The sequence below is a fragment of the Gobio gobio genome (genome assembly GCF_949357685.1).
Source record: "Gobio gobio genome assembly, chromosome: 4".
NCBI classification, from domain to species: domain Eukaryota; kingdom Metazoa; phylum Chordata; class Actinopteri; order Cypriniformes; family Gobionidae; genus Gobio; species Gobio gobio.
Window position 1 is genome coordinate 18,784,120 of NC_137100.1, and position 23,629 is coordinate 18,807,748.

The 23,629-nt window shown below is 38.3% G+C and overlaps 2 protein-coding genes across 2 annotated transcripts in view; one reads left to right on the forward strand and one right to left on the reverse strand.

The window, feature by feature from the left end:
- taf6 (TAF6 RNA polymerase II, TATA box binding protein (TBP)-associated factor) overlaps positions 1–2,965 on the reverse strand; it is a 69,709-nt gene extending 66,744 nt beyond the window's left edge. Inside the window, exon 1 of the mRNA XM_079814577.1 lies at positions 2,825–2,965. The gene's annotated coding sequence lies outside the window, so the exon portion shown is untranslated. The remainder of the gene's footprint in view (positions 1–2,824) is intronic.
- A 781-nt stretch (positions 2,966–3,746) lies between these two features.
- LOC307124930 (uncharacterized protein) lies at positions 3,747–15,358 on the forward strand. Its single transcript, XM_079814432.1, has 10 exons — positions 3,747–4,221; positions 9,396–9,511; positions 9,602–9,705; positions 10,145–10,322; positions 12,909–13,026; positions 13,219–13,304; positions 13,462–13,742; positions 13,860–14,027; positions 14,758–14,979; positions 15,073–15,358. Exons 1-10 carry the CDS (start codon positions 3,820–3,822, stop codon positions 15,207–15,209), a joined length of 1,812 nt encoding a protein of 603 aa, XP_079670558.1. The 5' UTR covers positions 3,747–3,819; the 3' UTR covers positions 15,210–15,358.
- Positions 15,359–23,629: the final 8,271 nt, after the last annotated feature.

The following is a 23,629-nucleotide window of genomic DNA, read 5'->3' on the forward strand; positions in this document are numbered from 1 at the left end:
CGCTCTATCCACAAGGCTATGGCAACTCGGCGGGTAAATCTATTAAAATAATTTGACCAACCATACTTCATACCAGTGTTAATTTTGACAGAAAATTTGGATTTCGTTTTAGTCAGTCTTTTGACTATAACATTTTAGGCATCTGAATTGTTTTAGTTTTAGTCTAGTTTTAATTGACTGTAATAAGATTTTAGTTTTCAATAGACTAAAATTCAGTACTTGTGGTCTGGCGTCTGAGAGGCAGCTTTCTGTGTGCACTTTGATGTCGTCGCACTTTTTCAGACTTATCCACGTCTGCTCTTCTGAATTTTAACTTTTAAGTATGACTATGGTTGTGCGCACTGCGTCTGGGAACTGCCGCCTTCTATTTTGCCATCAATTGATTGGTGTTCAAAAAATACTTGGAAATCATTGAACTTCATGTGATTCTACAGGAGTGATTACTGATAGGCTGTCTGCAAAAAAAAGAAAAAAAGAAAAAAAGAAAAAAGAAAAAAGAAAAACCAATCACGTTTTAAAGAAGAAAACTAATCATCCATTGAGTTTCAAATCGGCTACAACTTTCTACTTCGAGGGCCATGATAGAAATGTAATGGAGTAAAAAGTACGACATTTGTCTTTCAAATGTAGTGAGGTAAAAGTCATAAGTTTCCAGAAAAAATACCACTCAAGGAAAGTACAGATACTCAAAAAGTGTACTTAGTAAATGTACTTAGTTAATGTCCACCTCTGCAAGAGAATTAGATAACTTTAAGAATGGTCTGCTGAGGTCTTTTAAATTTCAAAAATAACTTCTCATAGTCTTGGAAGCATAAATAAGCTTTACATTTTTGTTTTAATGTTTAGACTTAAAGGGTTAGTTCAGCCAAAAATGAAAATTCTGTCATTAATTACTCACCCTCCTGTCGTTCGACACCCGTAAGACCTCCGTTTATTTTCGGAACACAAATGAAGATATTTTTGTTGAAAGCTGATGGCTGAGAAAGGCTTCAGATAGGCCTCCATTGGCATTCAGTACATTAATACTCCCAAGACCCATAAAAGGCACTTAAAACGTCGTTACAAAGTCCATCTCACCACAGTGGCTCTACAATAATTTTACGATGCGACGACAATAGTTTTTGTGCGCAAAAAAAAAATCTAAATAACACCTTTAGCCAGCTTGTTCATGTCTTCCGTGTGTGCCTCCACGAAGCATGCGCGAGAATATGACGTAGCGCCAGCGTTCGAGAATCCATGAAATGCACACTTAAGCCCCATTTTGAGAACTACGCTGAGACCTAAAGCACGATCAATGTAGAATCCAACAGCTTAGACACGCGCGTCTTCCTCTGCTTGTAAACAAATCCCTTCTGGGTCATGTGTCCGAACGCCGGATCTGCGTCATATTCTCGTGCATGCGTCGTGGAGGCACACACGGAAGACAATAACATGCTGGATAAAGGTGTTATTTTGATTTTTTTTTGCGCACAAAAACTATTGTCGTCGCATCGTAAAATTATTGTAGAGCCACTGTGGTGAGATGGACTTTGTAACGACGTTTTAAGTGCCTTTTATGGGTCTTGGGAGTATTAATGTACTGAATGCCAATGGAGGCCTATCTGAAGCCTTTCTCAGCCATCAGCTTTCAACAAAAATATCTTCATTTGTGTTGGTCTTACGGGTGTCGAACGACATGAGGGTGAGTAATTAATGACAGAATTTTCATTTTTGGGTGAACTAACCCTTTAATGCCATCTTTTCCAGCAAATGTATGTTTATGAATGTATAGTTGCCATGGAGTTGTATAGCTGCATATATAGCTGCATCTTTTATATTCCCTTCTATATCTATTATCGCAACTTAAAAACCCAAGTCCAAATACGTTTTAAAGAATGTAATTTAAAAAAAAAAAAAGAAAATCTATATTTTTATATTTTCCTTTACAATGTGAATTCACACATTGACAACCGTTTTATATATTGAGTGCTATATTTTCATTGTGTATTACTTGGCCACAGGTTTATGGCAATATGATTTGTACATTTGTTCACATAGGTTATAGAAACTGGAATCAAGTTGCAAGTAAGTTATATCCTTGGTTGTAGTCTACGGATATGGATTTGTAATTGCTGATGCCAAAACGTATATCCACAGTGAAGTGTGACTGGTGGCTGATATAAAGCAAATACATTACAAATAATTCTAGGCTAATTTAATGATAGAAAGTATACGTGCATAATATTTACACACACACACACACACACACATACAAATCAATAACTATTAACGTTAGGGAAAAAAAGTTATTTACAAGAATGTTGAGGAGTTTCTCCGAAGAATTGTATCCTATTGAGAATCATAAGAGTGCTACTGTGAACTACGTGCCGAAAATATCTAGTTCTTGGTTTGTTTAGTTGTTTGTTTTTGAATCCTAAATACACCCTTCTCCGTAATGCATCAAGCAGCACCAACCCTTCTTCCAATGTTCAACTCTTATAAAGGTCTATCCGATTTCATGCAGTACCAACCCTTCTTCCAATGTTCAACTCTTATAAAGGTCTATCAGATTTCATTGTGCTCTAGAAAATATTACCTAACGACAGGAAACGTTTATTCATCTGAAAAGAGTTAAAGAGTTTTCAAGCACATTTTTAAGCGAACTTAATGCGGGATCGAGTACTCAAATACTGATATACTACGTTGTCAAAACTTGCTTATGCACATATTCAAGTGTCTTTAGACTCATTAAGTCCATTATTCATATACTACTGGGGTTAATCATAGACATTTTCCTGCAATAAAATTGCACAAAAAGCAGAACTGAACTGCATGCCGTTCTTACCTTTAAAAAGATGATCCCGCAATGTTAAAACGATTAAAACTAATAAAAAAAAAGCAAATCCTTTATTAATAACTGCTCACTCTGTGGTTGTGCAGCTAATTGTTTATTTATCCACTGTATTTGTTTTTATATTTATACTTGGTATATCCTGTTTAGCTCCGAACCATTTTTCTGAAAATCCGCCATTTTGAATTTGCTGGAAGGTCCTGAGAGTGTGAACGAAAGATCGAAGCGTAATTCCATATACACATATTTACAAAAAAGCACATTTTAGCGTCATGCCATTTAATAAACTTTATAAAGAAGCATACAAACGATTTACTAACAACTACAGCTAATATTTAATGCAAAAACAACGTATATAGGTTTTATTCTTATGCATCTTTCATGATATCGATTGCTTCGTTCATCCGCTAGCCAGTCTGTCCAAGATCAGCGCTATCAACAAACACAAACGGGTTTTGCAACTACTCATGCCTACAATAATAAAACGCCATCTCCCCTAAGTGTAATAACATTCGATTTTAGAATACATTATTGATGTTAATATTCACTTGTTGAAATATGTTTATGCTAAGTGAAGAATGTGAAAATATGTTTCTAAAACAAGATCATTGTAGTAGTGTTTCTAAATTAATCACAAACAGAACAAGAGATGTAACAAGTCAACAAAAGATACACATCAACTACATAATTGCGAATTGAGAAACGAAGTGAAAAATGAGGATGTAAAAACAAGTTTTTAATATTCAGCTCAGCTGACATTTTTTTCAACGTGACCTTTCTCTAGACTTTTTGTGTAACGTTAAGTGGGAGGGGTTGTTTTCTCATCACTTTAATCACCGACTTTCAGCAGTGCACCGCCTAATTAACCCGTGATTATGGAACTCGTACAAAAATGGGTTAATTGTCCATTTAAAGAAGCGGAAGTGGGCCGGGTGCATGCTAGGTGGTGCGGGGTTATAGCTTGCAGTGGTTCTCTAATTTAATTGAGGATGATGACGGAAAGTTTAATCTTGCATCTCTTGATCCTGACTTTGGTAGCAGAGTTTCGTGATGTGAGGGCCTCTCAACTGAGCTCTGACCCTCCGATACCCTTTCCACCCAGTCGGTCGCAAATGAGGGAACCTTTCCCAATCAAGCAGCTCTCGAATCAAGTGAAAGATTCGCCCGGCAGGCAGATCACCCGTGTCAAAACAGTAGCCGTGATTTGTCACGAGAATTACATGGAGATCGCAATTAAGGTTGACCTCTTTGACGTCGGTTTACCTGTGGATGATTCAGAGCTGCGGCTTGGTGCCGACAGTCAGTTCATTCCTTCTTGTAAAGTGACCGCGTTCTCCAATAACGAGTACATCATATCAGCTGAGCTCACTGATTGTGGCACTCAACACTGGGTATGAGCAATTCAAGTCTTTTTTTTTTGCAGATATTAATTTTGGGTCTGAATCCGTTAAAGAGCGATTAATCTGGAAACTACCCGTTGTGTACAAACATCTGATAACTGTAGGCTATTAAAAAAAACGTTTTCATAAATTCTAAATCATAAATATCTAATTTTCTAGATGTCTATTTAACACCTGAGACGAAGGGTGTTAGAGAAATATTGAATTAACTCTAAACTGTAAAGTTATTTCACCTTGTGTAGTGTAGCCTACTTGTCTCCATTGAATGCCACTAAATGTGTTATGGCAAGCCGTTTCAGCTTAAAGGGTTAGTTCACCCAAAAATGAAATTTCTTCCATGAATGACTCACCCCAATGTTGTTACACACACGTAAGACCTCCGTTCATCCTCGGAACACAGTTTAAGATATTTTAGGTTTAGTCCGAGGGCTTTCAGTCCTTTGAATGTAAGTGTATGCGCACTTTGCTGTCCACGTCCAGAAAGGTAATGAAAACATCATCAAAGTAGTCCATATGTGACATCATTTGGTTAGTTAGACTCTTTTGAAGCGTCGACAATACATTTTGGTCCAAAAATAACAAAAACTAAACTAGACCAAGACTTTATTAAGCAGTGTCTTCTCTTCCGATTTTGTTTGAATCCGCGTTCACGACGCCACAGTGATGCTGCTGACGTAAGACGGTGACGTGTTATCTGGTGCGATAGCAGATACCAGATAACACGTCACAGTGTCTTACGTCAGCAGCGTCACTGTGGTGTCGTGAACGCAGCAAAGTGTGCATACACTTACATTCAAAGGACTGAAAGCCCTCGGACTAAATCTAAAATATCTTAAACTACGTTCCGAGGATGAACGGAGGTCTTACGGGTGTGGAACAACATTGGGGTAAGTCATTAATGGAAGAAATTTCATTTGGGTGAACTAACCCTTTAAATTGTCACCACGTTACTCGTCGTAATTGCATTTTAACTATAGTAAGAATACAATTAGAGAGCTCTACAATTAAATTCTTCCTAGTAACCATTCCAGTATAATTCAGTTCATACTAACAATTATTAGAGAGCTTTCTAATCGAATTAGAGCTCTGCAATTGTATTCTGACTTGTAAGAATTAAATTGGAGAGCTCTCTAAATCAGTTCTTACTAGAAATAGTACATTTCTGAAATGCATAACTTGGACAGTCACCTCTGATAACAGATCGTTATAAATTATAATGTATATGCCTGCATTTTCTGTAAAGCTGCTTTGAAACTTATAGGCCTTCTGTGAAAAGCGCTAGCTATACAAATACATTTGAATTGAATAGTAAGAATTACAATTAGAGTTCTCAAATTCAATTCTAACTAATAAGAATTCCAGTTACAGAAAAGTGAGATTTTTTTTTTTAAACAAAAGTTAAATGTGTCTAGAATAGTTATCCTAGTTTTCAGTGACCATGACATAAATTATAAAACGAGTATGAAAAGTGTCCAGAGTTTTCATGTTTAGAATTTATACATCTTTCATTCGTTTTTTTACTAGTAAAAATGTAATAACTTTTAAAGACAGACCTACTGTTAGCTACAAGTTTTTTAATCCATTGTATTTGCTTCTGCTGAAGATGGCAGCCCATCAAAAAAAAAAATTGTATTTAACAGTGAAATTCCTGGTGAAAAGCGCGTGTGCGCGTGTGCGTGTGCGTGTGCGTGTGCGCGTGTGCGCGTGTGCGTGTGCGCGCGTGTGTGTGTGTGTGTGTGTGTGTGTGTGTGTGTGTGTGTGTGTGTGTGTACGTGTACGTACTATACTGTATATCAGTTTGTTGGCTAATGACCGACGAGAATGTAGTGGAACACATTTCTCATCAGATGAATATTCGCAGTTTAGTCACAGAGATATGGGCATTCAAGTTGTCCTGGGAAGTTCGTACTTAAAATGGAAAGTAAATTAAGAAATTTCTAGAAAATTAAGAACCAAGAATGTGCATCAGGTTTGCTTTGTTTTAACGCCACTATAAACTAATCGTTACATAAATTACAATGCTATTATATTTTGTGCAGGTAATTTGTTGTAAATGCAAGACTCACAATGTCACTGCTAAATATTGTGGTACCATCTCAAAGTCATATTTACTACGGGGAAGCTTGTGAATATTTATATGGTTGTCAATGAATGGGACGCTACATTTTACTCAATTAAAGATCTTTACATTTTGGCTTTAAGATTTCCTCAAATAAGCAAGAAAAAAAACCATGGTTTCCTCCATGATTCCTATTCTATGAGCTTGTAATCACAACTTCAAAATTGGGAAGTAGGATATTTCTGATAGCAATGAAATTCAGTGTCTAATATTGACAGCTAGCGATTGAAATGGGTACTGCAGTCCAAATTAAAAACAATAATATTGGGTAAATTGGCAGTGGGCAGGATTATGCAGACCAAAACAAATTGGTCAAATTGAAATGCATTCTTTCTGACATGACTTGAATGCACCAATTGTCCGCTCGTGCATGTGAATTGTGACTTGTAATGTTCAATAGAGTGGTGCATTTTGTAGGCCAACCAGCAGTTGGCATCACACTGTTTCCCTTGACAAAAACCCAATAGGATTTTTCCATAGACTTTTGGATTATCGCAAAACAAGCTCTGTGATCAACAAAGTTTCATACTTTTTCAAGAGAATTTCCGGATGAAACAACTTTTATTAATTTTGAAGCCTAAATGCAGTCTCCAGAAGTAAAAAAAAAAACTAAATGTAGTCTATAAATGAACCACACCACAGTCCCATAACTTCAACGTCACCACCACTAAGCTTCTGACAACTCTTTCAGTTTTTATCTATAAAAAACATTTTCCCATAAAGTTTGAGTTAGTCTGTTTTTGCAGCCTCGTTGTGCTTATAAATAATTGTGCTCTTATAAAAACCTATTCTGAGCTCACCTGTTCGGCGTGATGTTTAATGTCCCTGACAGCCTCTGTTATCCTATTTAGCCTCTTGTTAACAACCGCCTTTTTCAAGAAGCATAACATCTTAAAAAAAAAATTAGTGGGGTTTTACTGATTTATTTTGCTGTAAAATAAAATGTAAAAGTATCTTGAGCTTTTGTTAAACACTGACCTTATTTCAGCCATTTCACCTAAAACCCATTGACTTCGAAACGATGGAGCCGAAAGTGCTAAAATGCTAACTCATTCTGGCCTAAAAATTTGCGTCATACCAACACCCTATAGAAGAAGAACTTAATGGGTTTTTGGTTAAATGCCTGAAATTGCTGTGGTGAACACAAGTTCAAAATATTTTAAAGTTTTATTCCATGGCATACAATTTAATTCTTGTTATCAAGAATTTGTTTTGACAAGTGATATCATTATTAGAGATGCTCCGATCAGCATTTTTGGGGCCGATTGCCGATCACAGAATGGCAGGGGAATGGGAATCTTTTATCTATAATCTTGCAGAGTTTGCACCATTTGTAGAAATGAAACTAACTCTAAATTAACTGAGTCAAGATCTTGAAGAACCACCAAGTGTTTATTTTATAAAATGAGAACTTAAGACTATTGTAGGCCATCTTTCCCAAATAAATGTATACTAAATATATATAATTCTCACCTAAATATTTGTTCATGCAGTGCATTTTTGTTTTTAAAAACAATTTTTCAGGTAGTTCTAACATTACTATTGAGGTAAGAAATACTAAAGACATTTAATAAGAAATCCAATTTAAATTAATATTGGTCTTCCCTGAATAAATTTAATTAGATTAATCCTTATACTTAAGGTTGCAAAAGTTAGTCATTCAAGGGCAGTGAGTGTCATAAAGGTTCATCAAACAACACAAGACAAAGAGAAACTCAGAGACAGCAGCAGTTTATTCGACAGCTGTCACTTTAAGAGCGAACACGGTTACAGTTACATGCAGTTGCACAAATGTTCACTCGCGAATCACGATGGGGTTTACGTGCATACTCGTCAAGACGGTAATTTAGTACATACATTTGTGTGCATCTGACCATTTCAGCTCAATTTGCACTCGCAAGCTTTTTGTGAGATGGCCTGTGTGGGTCTCCAGACCGTGCGCACGAGTGCTGAGCGGTTTGAACACTGGCAAGACTTAAAAATAAATGCAAATGATAAACTTTAGTGACGATGCAACACTGCCTCGATTGTGCAAAGTGGCAAATCCTGTGTCAACTGTGCAGCTCGATTTTAGTGCAGATGCGATGTGCTGATGTGAAGCCATTTGAGCATTTTGAAAGGGAGAGAGCGTGCATGCGGTGATTCACGCACGCTGTTTGTGAACTTGCGTCCCACAGAAAGTTTTCAAATCACTGCGCAAGTTATTTAATATAGAAATATGAATTGTACCTCACCTTCATCATTATAATTATTTTACCCACGCTGGAAAGAGAATGAGACGGTGTCACTGCACATCATGCCCTAGCTCTCACGGCAGGTGCGGGTTTTGTGTCGTCAGCATGCGATCGGTTCATGAGATCGGCCTTTTTGGAGACCGCTGATCAATCATCCCAAAGCGATTATCGACCGATCGAGATCGGTTGCCGATCAATCGGAGCACCCCTAATCATTATCAAGAATTTATATTTATTATTATGATTTTTATAGTATTCCTGATATCAATAACTCACATTTTAACTAGTGAAAATTTAATTGTTTATCAAGAATCTATATCCTGGGAATTAAAGTTAAAATGGCTTGCCATAGGCATGCGTGGCTTCCTTCTTTCAAAAAATGTCCCTGTCTATTCTCATTTTGTGCTCGTCTAGCACGGACAACCTTGTTTCTGCAGCGACTTTTAGCATTTTTCCTATAATTTATGACGTTTATGTTTTAGGCTTACATATCGTATTTAGTGAGTCACAAACCACACAAAATCGTAGCGGTCAGACTGAAATGGATTTCCAGAAATGCTATTTGAATAGGATTTCAAGCCACATATAAAGTAGCTCAAAACGGATAAAAAAAAAAAAATCTTGCTGTTCACACTTGCTAAATCTGATCGGATTTTAATCGGATGGGCTACGTTCAGACTGTCAGTCCAAATCCGATTTTGTGCATGAGACAAAAGCAAAGCGGCTTGTATGCAGCATCTATGTAAAGTCTAGTTCTTGACAACCACTTTACGTGTGGTAAATCAATTTAATAATTTAAGCTTTTTGTTCAGATTACAGATGACTCTCTTATATACACCAACCTCCTAATTTTCACTCCGCAACCCTCTCCAGACGGAGTCGTTCGCCTTGAGCAGGCAGTAGTTCCTATTGAATGTTATTACAGCAGGTAATTGGACAGTGCGTACATAACTAACCATGTTAACCCCCTCTATACTACCATTTATACATACCATTTCTGTTGTATCCTCTGTCTCAGGAGATTTGACGTTACCAGCAACCCCATCAAACCAACGTGGATTCCTTACCTTTCAAAGCAATCTGCAGTGGAGGACTTGCAGTTTTCACTAAAGCTAATGACAAGTATGTGCAAGGGGATCTCCTTAACCCATGAATTCACTTGACAAGCAGAGTTTTCTTTCCTGTGTTGACTTTGAAGTTTATTAAAGGGCTTGTCCATTTATTAAAAAATAGCCAATAAGTTGTAGTTGCATAGCCATGAACCATTTGTTTGGCTGCAGGTGGTTTAACGTGGGATTCTTATTGGAAACCTGTAGCTTTGGATCAGTCGTCAGTATTGTCTTTTTTCAGTAAGAAAGAAGTGCCATTTGCTAAAGGTTTGTTTTGTCAACTCTTATGCTAGCATGTAGACGGATTCATGGCTAACATACATGAACTAAAAGCCACAACATGTAATTTTAAAATATTTGTAATTTCAGGACTCTATTTTGACTCTTTACCTGGATGTGTGAAGTAGACAATTGTAGAATGGTCACACTTTGGTTTGTTTTCTTTGGTGCAGGTGATTGGCGATCTGAAAGGGCCTCAGCTGTGTACTTCTTGGGTGACATCATAAACATGGAAGCCTCAGTTCGTCTGGGTCATCACATTAACCTCCGCATATATTTGGAGAGCTGTGTTGCCACAGTGACTCCAGATAATGACTCTGTTCCCAGATACACGTTTATTGAAAATCATGGGTGGGTACATTCATCAGGGTTTTTTTTTTTTTCTATTTTTCTTTAATGTTTCACTCAGAACATCTTAGCAACTGCATAGAAATGGCCTGGCAACCACTGTAGCATGCATTTTGTTAAGGCAAGCGCCACTCACTCAAATGTGGTCTAGTTGGTGTTTCTTGTACCAATAATTGAGAATTGCATGCAAGACCACCTAAGGGGAGATGAGAACGGTGTTGAAAGGTCAAGTTTAACTCCCTTAATTAAACTTTATTTAACACAAGCCATTAATGCACAAATTAGATGTTGCATGCTTGATATGTAGTTTAAACTATCCAGTTTGTCTCTATAATTTAGTGACGCAATTTGTCATGTCCCAATAAAGATGTAATTTTACATTAATTAAATCAAACCGCCATGAATTAAGTGTATGTTGGAAATCCGGCGCGTTCGACACCCGTAAGACCTCCGTTCATCTTCGGAACACAAATGAAGATATTTTGGTTGAAATCCGATCGCTCAGAAAGGCCTCCATTGGCACAATGCACTTTACACTCTCAAGACCCATAAAAGGTACTAAAGACGTCGTTACAAAGTCCATCTCATTACAGTGGTTCTACAATAACTTTATAAAGTGACGAGAATAGTTTTTGTGCGCAAAAACCCTAAATAACGACTTAAATCATGATGACCGATTTCAAAACAAGGCATCATGAAGCTTCAAAGCATTATTATTCAGTGAGTCGATTCAGCGGTTTGAATCGCCAAAGTCAACTGATTTCAGCAGTTTGGCGGTTTGACACGCGATCCGAATCATGATTCGACTCGCTGATTCATAACGCGTTGAAGCTTCATGATGCATTATTTTGAAACCGGTCATCACTATAAAAGTCGTTAGTTTGTGCAAAAAAAACCTAAATATTCTCGTCGCTTTATAAAGTTATTGTAGAACCACTGTAGTGAGATGGACTTTGTAACGACGTCTTTAGCACCTTTTATGGGTCTTGAGTGTACCGTGCATTGTGCCAATGGTGGCGTTTCTGAGCGATTGGATTTCAACTAAAATATCTTAATTTGTGTTCCGAAGATGAACAGAGGTCTTACGGGTGTCGAACGACATGAGGGTAAGTAATTAATGACAGAATTTTCATTTTTGGGTGAACTAACCCTTTAAGATTTTCCCAATTAATAGGCTAGAATAAACCTGGTGTCCTCCATGGTTCCTGTTCTTTCTGACAACAAAGCACTTGAATGTGACATGCTCCTCAAGACTTCAGAAGTGGAAAGTAGGAAAATTCTGATAGCATGTGAAGCCAGCATTCATAGTGCCGTTCAGACTCACTCGAGAATGCCACCGTATGCAGGTTTTAACCAGATCCAAACTCCAGGTTAAAACTCCCTAAATTATATTAACATTTACTATATAACCTTTATTTCGCTAATAAACATTTAAATAATTACAGCTGGAAATGTCTCCACAAGAAGTTCTGTGTAAACGCATTGATAAAACAACGCTCTGTCAGCAGGTGTTTTCTTCCTTTCGATCAGGTCGATTTCTTCCTTTCTTGAGCCCGGTGCTGGTTCCGCAGCCAATTTCTTCCTGACAGTCAAAGCGGCATTACGTCATGAAAGTGTGGACTCGTAGGAAGACCTTGAGGGGTTAGGATGCCATTTGGGACAGGACCTAAGATGAAACGAGTAGAAGGTCTCAGAAAATTGTCATGTGACCAATGTACCACCTGACCGCTGCAGATTCATTTAGGAGTTGATGGTAGATGTGTTAGACTTGAAGCAGCGCTGTGCAGACCGATCGGTGTGTGATAAAGTACTGCAAGAGCGATTAGAAAGCTGATGGCTTTTCAGACACAGCCCTAGTGGTGCCATAGGATATGCACGTGTTGTCATTTCGAGACTACGGTAATTACAACATAGCGTGAATGCAGCATAAATCTAGATGGACAAAAACATCAATAATTCTAATAGCATGCCAGATGAGATGGACTCTTTATGGACAATGTATGCATTCCAACAAATGCAAGTGTATTCCAGCGTGTCTGTTAAACAACACACAAACCTTTTGTTTAAAATGAATGCTTATTCGTGCAAAGTTTATACTCTCCTGTCATTTTTGTTCTCAATTTGAAAACGTTAGACATTGTACATTTATTTTGTTAATATTACTGCTGTTATAGAAAGGTGCAACTGAGTACTAAGCTACATGAAAGTAGCAATGTTTCAAGCTGTTTGGAATGTTTTATGCTTTAAAAAACATTGCGATATTTGTTTACCTAATCAAAGCTTTTTTTTTTTTTTTTTTGCGCACCCTTTCAGACCCCTTTTATTTATTGAAGTGTTTTATGTAAGGAGGGAGTGAATTTGCAATATAGGAAAAGTGTTAAAACGGTTTTAAGTGCTGTTGAAAACCCAAATATGTATCAGTTCTGTATATTGGTTATCGGGCACATAAACATGCAAATTATCGGTTATAAAAAGTCAATCTCTAGTTTGTTGTAGTGCAAATGTAGAAATATTCTTTGGCTGATCACCGATAAGGACATTAAATTTTTTTTCTCTCTCTCTCCCCCCCCCCACCCCACACATCATTAGTTGTCTGATGGATGGACCAATAACCGGCTCAAAGTCTCGTTTCCTGCCCAGAATCCAAAATGATAAACTACAACTCCAGCTGGACGCCTTCAAGTTCCACCAAGAGACGAGGCCAGAGGTGTGTGTGTGTGTATAGTGTATTCCCATGAAAGCATGTTCTCAGGCCCAAAACATTAAAAGGGTGATGGAGGGTTTGTTATATTTGCCTATTTTAATATTGGATGAAAGAAAAGCGGGGTTGTTGTGCACATTGAATTCTGATATCAGCAGTTCTGTTTGAGTTCAAATTAACATTGCTTATTTTGTGCAGGTGTACATCACTTGTAATCTTCAAGTTTACCCTGTAATGGATGCAGTTAACCCCTTTCATAAAGCATGCTCCTTTATCGATGGAAGGTTTGAAGCTTTGCTTTCTTTTTTCCCTTTTGTCTATTGTCTAGTAATGTTTTAAATTAATAACTCTTGCCATGCAAACTGTATTCTAGTGTGCTGGGTTTTTGTTTCTTTGCCAACCTACCTCAAGTTTTTCTAACTCCCTCCATTATTGTACAAGTTGGAAATCTGCAGATGGCGGTGACTGGGCTTGTTACAGCTGCCAAGGAACAAAAGAGTATGCGCCATCCTTCCAGTCCACACTGCAATCTGGGCTACCTCCTGCTCCCAGACCAGACCAGAGCTCACCTACCCAAAAGCCCAACAAATTCCAGCCCAGAATTCAAGAGGGTTCTGAAAGTCATTTTAGTTCCTTGCTAACATCAAGTGAGCCTATTCTCTCTTGGAGGAACTTAGTTCTCCCACAGGAGGAGGATGAGGGAATTGGTTCAGCACTCCCAGGTATTCATTTGTCTTAGTTTAAATGGCTCTTTAACAAATTACACAGCGTATTTTAAAGATGAGGTGTTGACACATGTTTGCACCTAACCATTTTTAAAAATGTTGCTCTGTCAATAGGATGGGAACAGGAGAAAACAGTGGGTCCATTGGCCATCTTTGCAAAGAAAAGCAAAATGGGATTTCTGGCTCCTCCTAGAGTGAAGGAGGGTGTTCCTTCTCTCAGTCAAGATAAGAAACCAATGCCTCATAGTAGCCTATGGAAGAATGGTGTCACTGCTGAGATAGGTTTGTATACAACACCATACAATCTCTCTTTAATTGGTTCAAAAACTAGGACACATAAAGGGTCTTTCTTTTTTCTTTCTTTTTAAACCGAAGTCAAATTTGAAACAAGTATATTTTGATGTTCTTTTGCACCACCTTTGAAATGACTTTCAATTTGTATAAATTGTTCGTAAAGCCATTCTGATATACATTTTTAGGTTCAAAATGTTAGTGGTACGAAAATATTTACACCTGCTACCAACCATGTGTTAATGGTGTATAAAACATCAGAATGTTTTGTTCTTTAGGAAGACTGATGACTTTGCATTTTAATAACGTTGACATAATATATAACAATTACTTAAAGCTGCAGTCCGTAACTTTTTATTTTTTGAAAAATGTATTCATGTACTCGCTTGTATACATTTTGAACAAGTGTTTTTGTCTTATCCTGATTCACTACGGTACACCTACAATACGTTTATATTCTGACTATTTTATACTTGTTTGGGCCTTACCACTGCGAAGTAGCCCAGTATCTGCTTTACTCGTCATAGACATTAACCGAGAGCTGTTGATCCGGCTACAATATTCTTCCACTAGAGCACCAAAAGTAATGGACTGCAGCTTTAACCAAAACGTTAAATGTGAAAATGTTTTAGTTATGATTGAGAACTCCAAGTAGTAGGATATGGCCATTAAAATGCTTATAACTACTGAAAACTGCAGTCTAAAATAAAATCTCCACCAGACCAAGTGGGTGGTATAACTAGTCCACCCTCATGGGTACCCATTGAACAACCCAATATCACGGAACGTGAACCAGAATCCAAGAAGCTGGAGGAGGAAGAGGACTATGAATATGACAGTGAAGATAAAGACGATGATGACGACCATGGCTATGAAGAGAAAAAAGGAGTGGCAAAAGAGTCTGATCAAGGCATGTGGAAGACTAGAGTCTTGCCAGAAGAAGGTACAAAAAGGCACTAAACTGGCATGGTATTTGTTTATTGAAGCTTTATTTGATGGTGTACATATGTTTGCTCATGGAATTTTTATCTTGCAGATTTCAAAGAACTATTCACAACTCATGCCTCTAACAATGAGGAAGACTCTGGACTGCATACATTGGGTACAAGCCCTTCCCTACCAGATGAGGAGCCAGCTGACATATCACCCTCCAAAGGACTCCTGAACTTCTAAACCAAATGTTATAAATCCTGATAAAGATTAAACAATCTAACTGAGGTGGAGGAAAACCTAGTTCAAAAAGCATACAAGCAGGAAACAAGGCATAAGAGGTTTCACCCTTTGCACTGATTTAGTCATAAATAAAATATTTTTCATTCTTCATTCATTGTCTTTGTCTCAGTTTATATTACTGAATATACAACACAAAGCTATTATGCTGTTAAAGCCTTTTTTTTAATGGAATGCTGTAATGAAAACATGTTTTCATTTGATTGTGACTATTAAAAATAGATTAATCTACAGATTAAAAGCTACAAAGACCTTGCTTTAAATGCTGATACACCACAAATAAGGTTAGTGCAGCTGGTGTTTAAATTAGGTTCTGAAAATGCCTGTTAATTGCACCTATTTTTTGGTTCTTCCACACAAAGGGAGTTTTGGGGAATGTCTGTGGTAGATATTCCATGGGTTATAGTAAAGACTGTCAAAGTCAATTCAAACGTGATCTTTAAAAATGGCAATTCTCAATGAAAATTAGGCAATGCATTTTATATATATTTGGCAACATAAATCATCCAAAAGCATCTGCTTGCCTAAGTGTGCAGCGTGATTTACTTAATATGATTTGAGACCACAAACTAACACTACAACCATGGCAATTGTTTTTATTTAGCTAAATGTTGAAAGGGTTACAGAAGGAAAAATGGCTTTTTAACATTTAAGTGGATTGAACAATGAAAGCAAATTCTCTCTCTCTCTCTCTCTGTCTCTGTCTCTGTCTCACTCACACATATTATGTGCACATGGCTTGATATAGCCAAATAATGCTAATAACAAAATAAAAATATATAATACATAAATCTTGTAAACTGAAAATATATACATTATTTACCTGACTGGCAGTCTAATGGGCTGTGAGAGTGTGTTTATGGGCTGTTTGTTTGGCCGTCCCTCAGGAGATGGCAAGAGGACCCAAATCTTGCAGCTGTATTTGAGCATTTGGCTTCTTCACCAAGGATGTATTGGGAGTTTTTGTGTTGGGTTCCTGGAGCTGAATTGGGGGAATATGTTAATTTTGGGGTAGTAGTGCTCTTTGATCTCTTTGTATTTTGTGCATTCTGTGAGGAAGTGCAGCTCGGTCTCCGTCACTCCCAGAATGCAGTGCGAGCAGAGTCTGTCCTCACGGGAGAGCCAGGTCTGTCTGCGCCGGCCCATCTCTATGGCCAGACTGTGCTTGCTGAGTCTGTAGATGGTCAGGGTTCTCCTGAGTCTCTCATCTCTCACTGAGCTCAGGTACTGCGCAGCGCTGTATTTTCGATTTAGGGCCGAATAACATTCCAGTTTGTGCTGGTTTTGAGTGGTGTTTGTCCAATGGGTGATGTACTTGTCTTGTTCTGTGTTCATGATTTGTGTGGGCCGAATGTGTGTGAGTGTGTGTGTGTCCTGAGGCCGGCTGATCTCTGCAGGTGTGAGCTCAGTCAGTCTCAGCACCAGCTGACACAGGGGACTCCTCGTCACGCTCAGATCTTGGTGTTTCAGGGCTTTGTGATGGTAAGTGTTGGGGTCGCTTGTTTTTAGGTGCCCTGCATCCGTTGTTTGGCGTTTTTCTTTGGACTTTGAGTATTCTTTTGCAGAAATTTAGATTTCAATCGGATGTTTTTCCCAATTTAAGAAGTCAAATTTTATGGAGGGACCCCACACTTCACTGCCATATAAAGCGATTGGTTCAATTATAGATTTGAAAAGTTTGAGCCAAATTTGGATTGGGATGTTGATTTTGATGGATCTTTTTATGGCATAGAAAGCCCTTTGAGCTTTCTCCTTGAGATCATTCACAGCCAGAGTAAAGTTACCCGTGGGAGTTATTTTGAGGCCGAGGTACGTGTATGCTTTAGTGCTCTCAATGGTTCTGTGTGACAGCGTGCACGTGTGTGTGTGTCCCTGAGTTCTGGAATATCATCACTCTAGTTTTTTGGAGGTTGATCGACGGTCAGGGCCCAGGACTGACAGTAATCCTCCAGCAGGTCCAGGCTGTCCTGAAGCCCCTCTTTAGTGGGCGACAGGAGCACCAGGTCATCTGCGTAGAGAATACACTTGATGTCTGTGTCGTGTAGAGTGAGACCTTGAAAGGGAGCAGCTTCTAATATGTTGGCCAATTGGTTGATGTAGATGTTAAAGAGGGTGGGGCTTAAGCTGCAGCCCTGTCTCACTCCACACCCCTGGGGGAAGAATTCGGTCCTTTTGTTTCCAATTTTAACAGCGCATTGGCTGGCCGTGTACATTGATTTGATCAAATCATAGAAATTTCCCCCTATTCCGCTGTCAATTAGTTTGAGGTATAAACCTTCATGCCAGATTGAGTCGAATGCTTTCTTGAAATCAATGAAACAAGCAAAAATGTGTCCTTTGTTTTGGTTTACATATTTGTCAATTAGTGTTTGTAGTGTAAATATATGGTCAGATGTGCGACATTTTGGAAGAAAGCCAATTTGACATTTACTCAAGGCATTGTGCTTCATAATGCTGGGTACACACCAAAAGATTTTTTACATCTTATAAGATTTTCAAAATGTGATAGACCACACACATGAGGACAAATAATCCTAGATTTAACCGTTTTGCTCCTATAGTGTGTGGTGTGCCATGATGTGACAAAGACAGCACACCACACACGAACAGATTTTCAACCAGAGTCCCGACTGTAAACACAGGAAATCTCGCAAAATCTTGCGAGACTTCAGAATAAGTATGGCGATGATTGGCACAAATATCAATTTCGATCTTGATTCAATATCAATTCATATAGCCTATGTACATATAAGGAAAGTTTGCCTTTTTAGCACTATTTTAAACTTTTCTTGGGTAAATTATATTTGCTAGCATTCATTAATATTCACTTGTGTGTGCTTATATAAGTATCATTAAAAAAATTAGGATGTAAATTGTTAACGTTTTAAAATGTCACATTTAAAGAAATCTAGTGTTTGATCATAAATATGTATTTAAAGGAACTGTATGTAAGAAATGTATTTCAATTAATCATAAAATGGCCCTGATATGTCACTAGACATTAAGAAATCATGTTAATTTCAAATACTTATATCACTGACAACAGTTGTCCGGCCAAGATATTGTCATTTTAAAAGTGAAGTTGCAGCCCTCAACTGATGTTGATGTTGACATGTTGTGTCATGCCTGAAGCGCCACCCTCCACCTATCTACCAATCACGAAGTCAGTAGTGTTTCTGCATTCGGGTTGCCAGCTCTGCTCTAGTTAACACAGCTGCAGCTATAAACTTTTTGGATAAACAATGTCTAACTTTACGAAACCTAAACGACCTCGTTATGAATAAGAAAAACGTTGTGACAGTGTCCGAAATAAAACAAGGATTTGTATTAGAGATGCCTTTGAAAGATGGAGACGGCTGAAAACGGAGAATAATTTGAAGACTGATGCCAACGTTGCTAATTTTCTCCTGGACAGGTAAGGTTCATATGTTTGGCTAACTTGTACTTAATGTAAATGGACATTTCAAATATTCATGACAGTCGAACAAAGTTATGCATGTTCGTGCAAAGTAACGTTAGGTTAGTGCAGATGGAGGAGGTGGGTCATTGAATTGAAAAGGTAACGTTAAGGAATTGTTTGGTAAATAAAAACGGCGAGTCGTCATTGCTAACATTAGTAATGCATTATCAGAGCCCGTTTCTCTGTCATTATGCTGGGACGCTGAGGAAAACAACATTAGCACGCCTATTATGGCAATGTGAAAACGTATTTGAGACAGTAGCCTAACGTTACCTCGGTAAAAATTATTCCTCATTCGTTCTTCGCATATATAGTGGACAAAACATGCTGCAAGTTGACCTGTATGACCATTGCTAATGTTATTTAGCTTTGCTGTAATTTTACTATAATATACTATAGTATTTTTTCATGTGGGAATGTACTGTCACATACGAGCGTTCATATTTACGATTATATTTGGCTAATCGCCATTAGTAAATGTTTGCCATTCATAATTACTTCATAAAACATCGCTCTTGAAGCATAAACATAATTAGCAGAAAGAAAAAAAACTAACTGTGTACGACTCGTCACTTGCCATTGAAAGCTCCGTGTAGCAGCCTACGTTCCTGCTGCATCCTGCAGCCTATCTGGCAGCCTCGAGTCAGGGGGAGGGGGAGAGGGGATACACCGCTCAACAGTAATTTGAAAGTGATTGCAGTACCAGTTTTGGCCACAGTCCTACATACAGCTCCTTTAAATGCAAAACCTAAAAATAAGTAAGCAGTTATGATCTGCAATACTTTGAGCAACCAGACTAGATACATGTATATGTATTAAAGAGCCATTCATCCACATGGTGGGTAATGACATTACAAATAAAAATTATTTTTGACAAAATGACTCTAATTTGCTTCTTTGCATTGGAATTCTTTATTTTAACCTTAATTACTACACTAATTGTAATATAAATAATAAAAAAAAAAATATTTTAAGTGGTCATTAATTGACTATAATTATTGCACAAATAGTAGGCCTATTTAGTACCAATAGCTTTTTTGGACCTATTGAGCGCTCCGTGAACCATGCACGTACATGAGCACACACGCCGCCGGGAGATGAGAGCATGTCACAACTCTGTTTTTCCACGCCTCTTTAACTTTAATGCCACATTAGCGCCAAAACGCTATATTTATTGTTTGAATTTCGTATTCAATTTTAAAAGCTTAGACTTTCAAGTTTCATATCAAAAGCAGGGTTGAGAGAAAGAGAGAGAGATGCATGAGTGACAGAGAGATGGAGAGAGAGAGCATGGAAAGGAAATTAACGAATACGCTGCGTGTTTTAAATAGCGTTAAAAAGTTAATGAATAACAACGCGCAATATGTGGCGGCCGGTTGATTCTGTGGCGCACCGCCACTAATTAGTCTCTGTGTGGGAAACACGTGTACTGATGTTACAGAGTGAGCTAGAGGTTAGTAATGGTAAAAAAAAAATCACACTGCTATGTTTCTTTATAGCTAATTGTTGTCCTCAGGTGTCTCTTGGAAAATAGCTATACAGTATTATTCTCTTTGAAATTGCCTTATTAAATAAACTTTAAATAATTGTTTTTATAGTCGGAGTTATAGTCAGTTCATGAGTATTTCATCTCTCAGCGTGCTTTCGGATTGAATATTATTTCGTTTCACGTGAGTGTGCGCGCGTTTGTCCTCGGGGTTCCCCCCACACATCAGGAACATGTTGAATATTTACGATTCGCGATCGGGACGGCTCCGACGTTCTTCCGAGCAGGTTCGGACACTCTTAACACACTTCACATCACAGGAAAATCTGAAAAGATAATCTTTAGAACCATCAAGATAATCGGGACATAGCTAGGATTGTCGGAAGGGGGGAAATCGGCCCAAAATCAGCCCGATTATCTTTTGAGCCGCGTTTCCACCGAAATTACCCGGAACTATTTGTACCAGGAACTTTTTTCCCAGGAACTTTTTCTCCCCCAGACCTGCTACAATCTGCGTTTCCACCGCGGTCTAAAGTACCGGGGAGATTAGGCAAATTAGTCCGGTGACGTGGGAATGCGCGCGACTGCTTCTCCCAGTCACCGACGGACAGTAATCACTTTTGCGCGATACTGTCTGCAACAATAACAAGTGTAGGAGATGCAAGCAGCGCTGCTTTTGCTGATTATGTACACACATTACCAACACTGTTTATTTAAACGTGCACTTTCACCTGGTTTGACCATTTTAATGCAAAATGGGATGATGGGCAATCCAAAATCTGAATGTGTTGTAATAGCTCAATTCCAAAACAAAACATTTTCTATAAAAGGATAATGAGGTTTCAGTCATGACAGATGTGTGAAAAGTTAATTGAATGAAAACAATAGACTGAATTAAGCAGTTGAAAGATTAGGTACTAGACTGCAAGTATTTTTTTTATCACAATAACATCTCTTAACATTCACAAAAAAAAAAATTCACATAGTATTACAATATGCTTCATTAAATGCATAATTTTAGAGACTTCTTCCTCAAATTTGAAATGAAGCAGGACCACACTCTCACTTAAGTTGTGGTTATAAGTTATTATACTACATTCACATAGTTATACATTTAAAAATATAATATTTGGGTTTTCTAGATATGTTTATGTGCATATTCAGAAAGACTTGCGAGCAGCAGCCCTTTTATTTGCTTCCTACACTATATGAATACAATTAGAATGTGGTTATATAGTTAGAATGTGGAAATTAAAGACACAGTGACATTTTACACATTTTACTTTATTTTAGACAGATTAGTTCTTACAAAATTAAAATAAAAGTGTGCAAAGACAAATAAATTACTAGAACAATAAAATGAAAATATAAAATGTGAAAACAACAATATAAAAAAAAGTGTATTTTTCAGTAACCTTTCCAAGAGCTGTGCCAACATGTACAATATATAAAGTACAAGTGTGGTAGTGCAAATGCTTCATTCAAGCGGCTGGTCATTGTGGCTACTTCTTGAACGACTGGACAAACTGTCCAAGAACAGACAGAAACCAGGTCTGAAAGTCCCTCTGCTTTCTTCCGCTTCTGACTGGTGGAATGCCAGCTCTTGCCTCCTCATCTCTCCTCGGCCTGGCTATCCAGTAACAGCTGAATATATTGGTCAGGCTGTTCTTGTCCATGCTGCAGGACGGCCGGTTAGCCTCCTCCATGTCCCTCAGTGCATCAAGAAAGTCACAGTCCTTTTTCCTTTTCCCTAAGTAGAAAACTTGCACAGAAACACATGGAAATTAATACACAAGGCAACCATGAAACAATAGAAACCATCAATTAATTATTTAAAGTGTTTTCACTACAAATAATGAACAATTGTTTGGCCAGCTTGAACAATGCCCAGTGTGCAAATTTTATCATGGGCAATTTAAGTTTACAATTAAAAACAACAAAACCATTAAGGATTACACATCAGTTTTTAAATATATACACATTTTTGTCAGCTCTATAACGTACTGGTGACCGCGGGGGAAAACACGCTGGTCTCCGTTGCCTGCGATTCATCAGGGCCACTCGTTAAGTCTGGAAAAGCACGTTGAAAAAAGTTACTGCAACGTGTTTAAACACTGCAACGAGTTTAATAGATGAAACCAAGATGATATATTTACCTTCAACCCACTCGGATTCCTGGATGGTTTCCAACAACGCACTAGCCGAGTCTTTCGTTACCGCTGCCCTAGAAAAGGACGGTCTGTGTCCCAGCAACGCGTCCAGGCGGTCATACCACTTGTTGATACGCCGGTCGGAACCGCTCCGGTTGTTATGATCCTTTAATTTCTTGTAATCTTGTCTTAATTTCTTCAATTTCTCTCTGCACTGTTTTCCAGTGTGACTGGAACCGAGTCGATATCTTCAGGTAACGTTATACCTTTTCATTACGGGTCGCCGTTTCCAGTTCCCGCTGGATGTCCTCCTCCGCATATATGCTCAATAAAGCCTGAACCTCGTCGTCGGTCCATCGGTCGAATTTATTGTTGAACTCCATTGTTGCAAAAAAATATTTACTGAACGCAAAACCCACAGAACTCACCTCGCAAAAGACTTGTAAATATGGCGGTGGAAAAAAAAAATAGCTGCGAGAGCTCAACCAATCAGCATGTTCAGCGCCCAAGTCCCACCCCCGAAAGTTCGCGAACCTTTCAAAAGTCCCACCTCGCAAGCAGGGCCGTTTGGAGGGGGAAATATTTTACCCGGAACTTCATTTAGACCCTGGTTCCTGCGGTCGAAACACACCGAGTTCCCCCCCAAAGTTCCTGGTTCCGGGGTAAAGTTCCTGCGGTGGAAACGCGGCTTTGGTGTGTACCCAGCATAGGGAAGTCTAGCTGTTTAGGATGCTGCAGAGGACCTTCCCCAGGTTACTGTTCACACAGATGCCTCTGTAGTTGTTGGGGTCTAATTTGTCTCCGTTCTTGTGGATGGGGCTGATGAGGCCCTGGTTCCAGATCTCAAGGAAGAAGCCGACACACAGAACATCATTGAACAGCTTTAGCATGGCCAGTCTGAAGCTCTGGTCTGTGTGTTTCAGCATCTCGTTCAGGATGCTGTCCACACCACAGGCTTTCTTCGGGTCAAGGGCCCGTAATTTGTCTTCCAATTCTTTTATTGTTATGGGGAAGTCTAAGGGGTTTTGATTTGCTTTAATTGTTCTTTCCAAATTGTCTAGTTTATTAATAATTTCGTTTTGATTCGAATTTTGAATTTCAGTGGGGCTATATAATTCTTGAAAGTGGTTTTTCCATGTCTCCCCATCTTGTATTGCCAGAACGTCTTGATTCGGTTTGTACAATAATTTCCATTTTTCCCAAAATTTGTGTGAATTTAAACATTTTTCAATTTCTTCAAACTGGCTTTGCAAAAACTGTGCTTTTT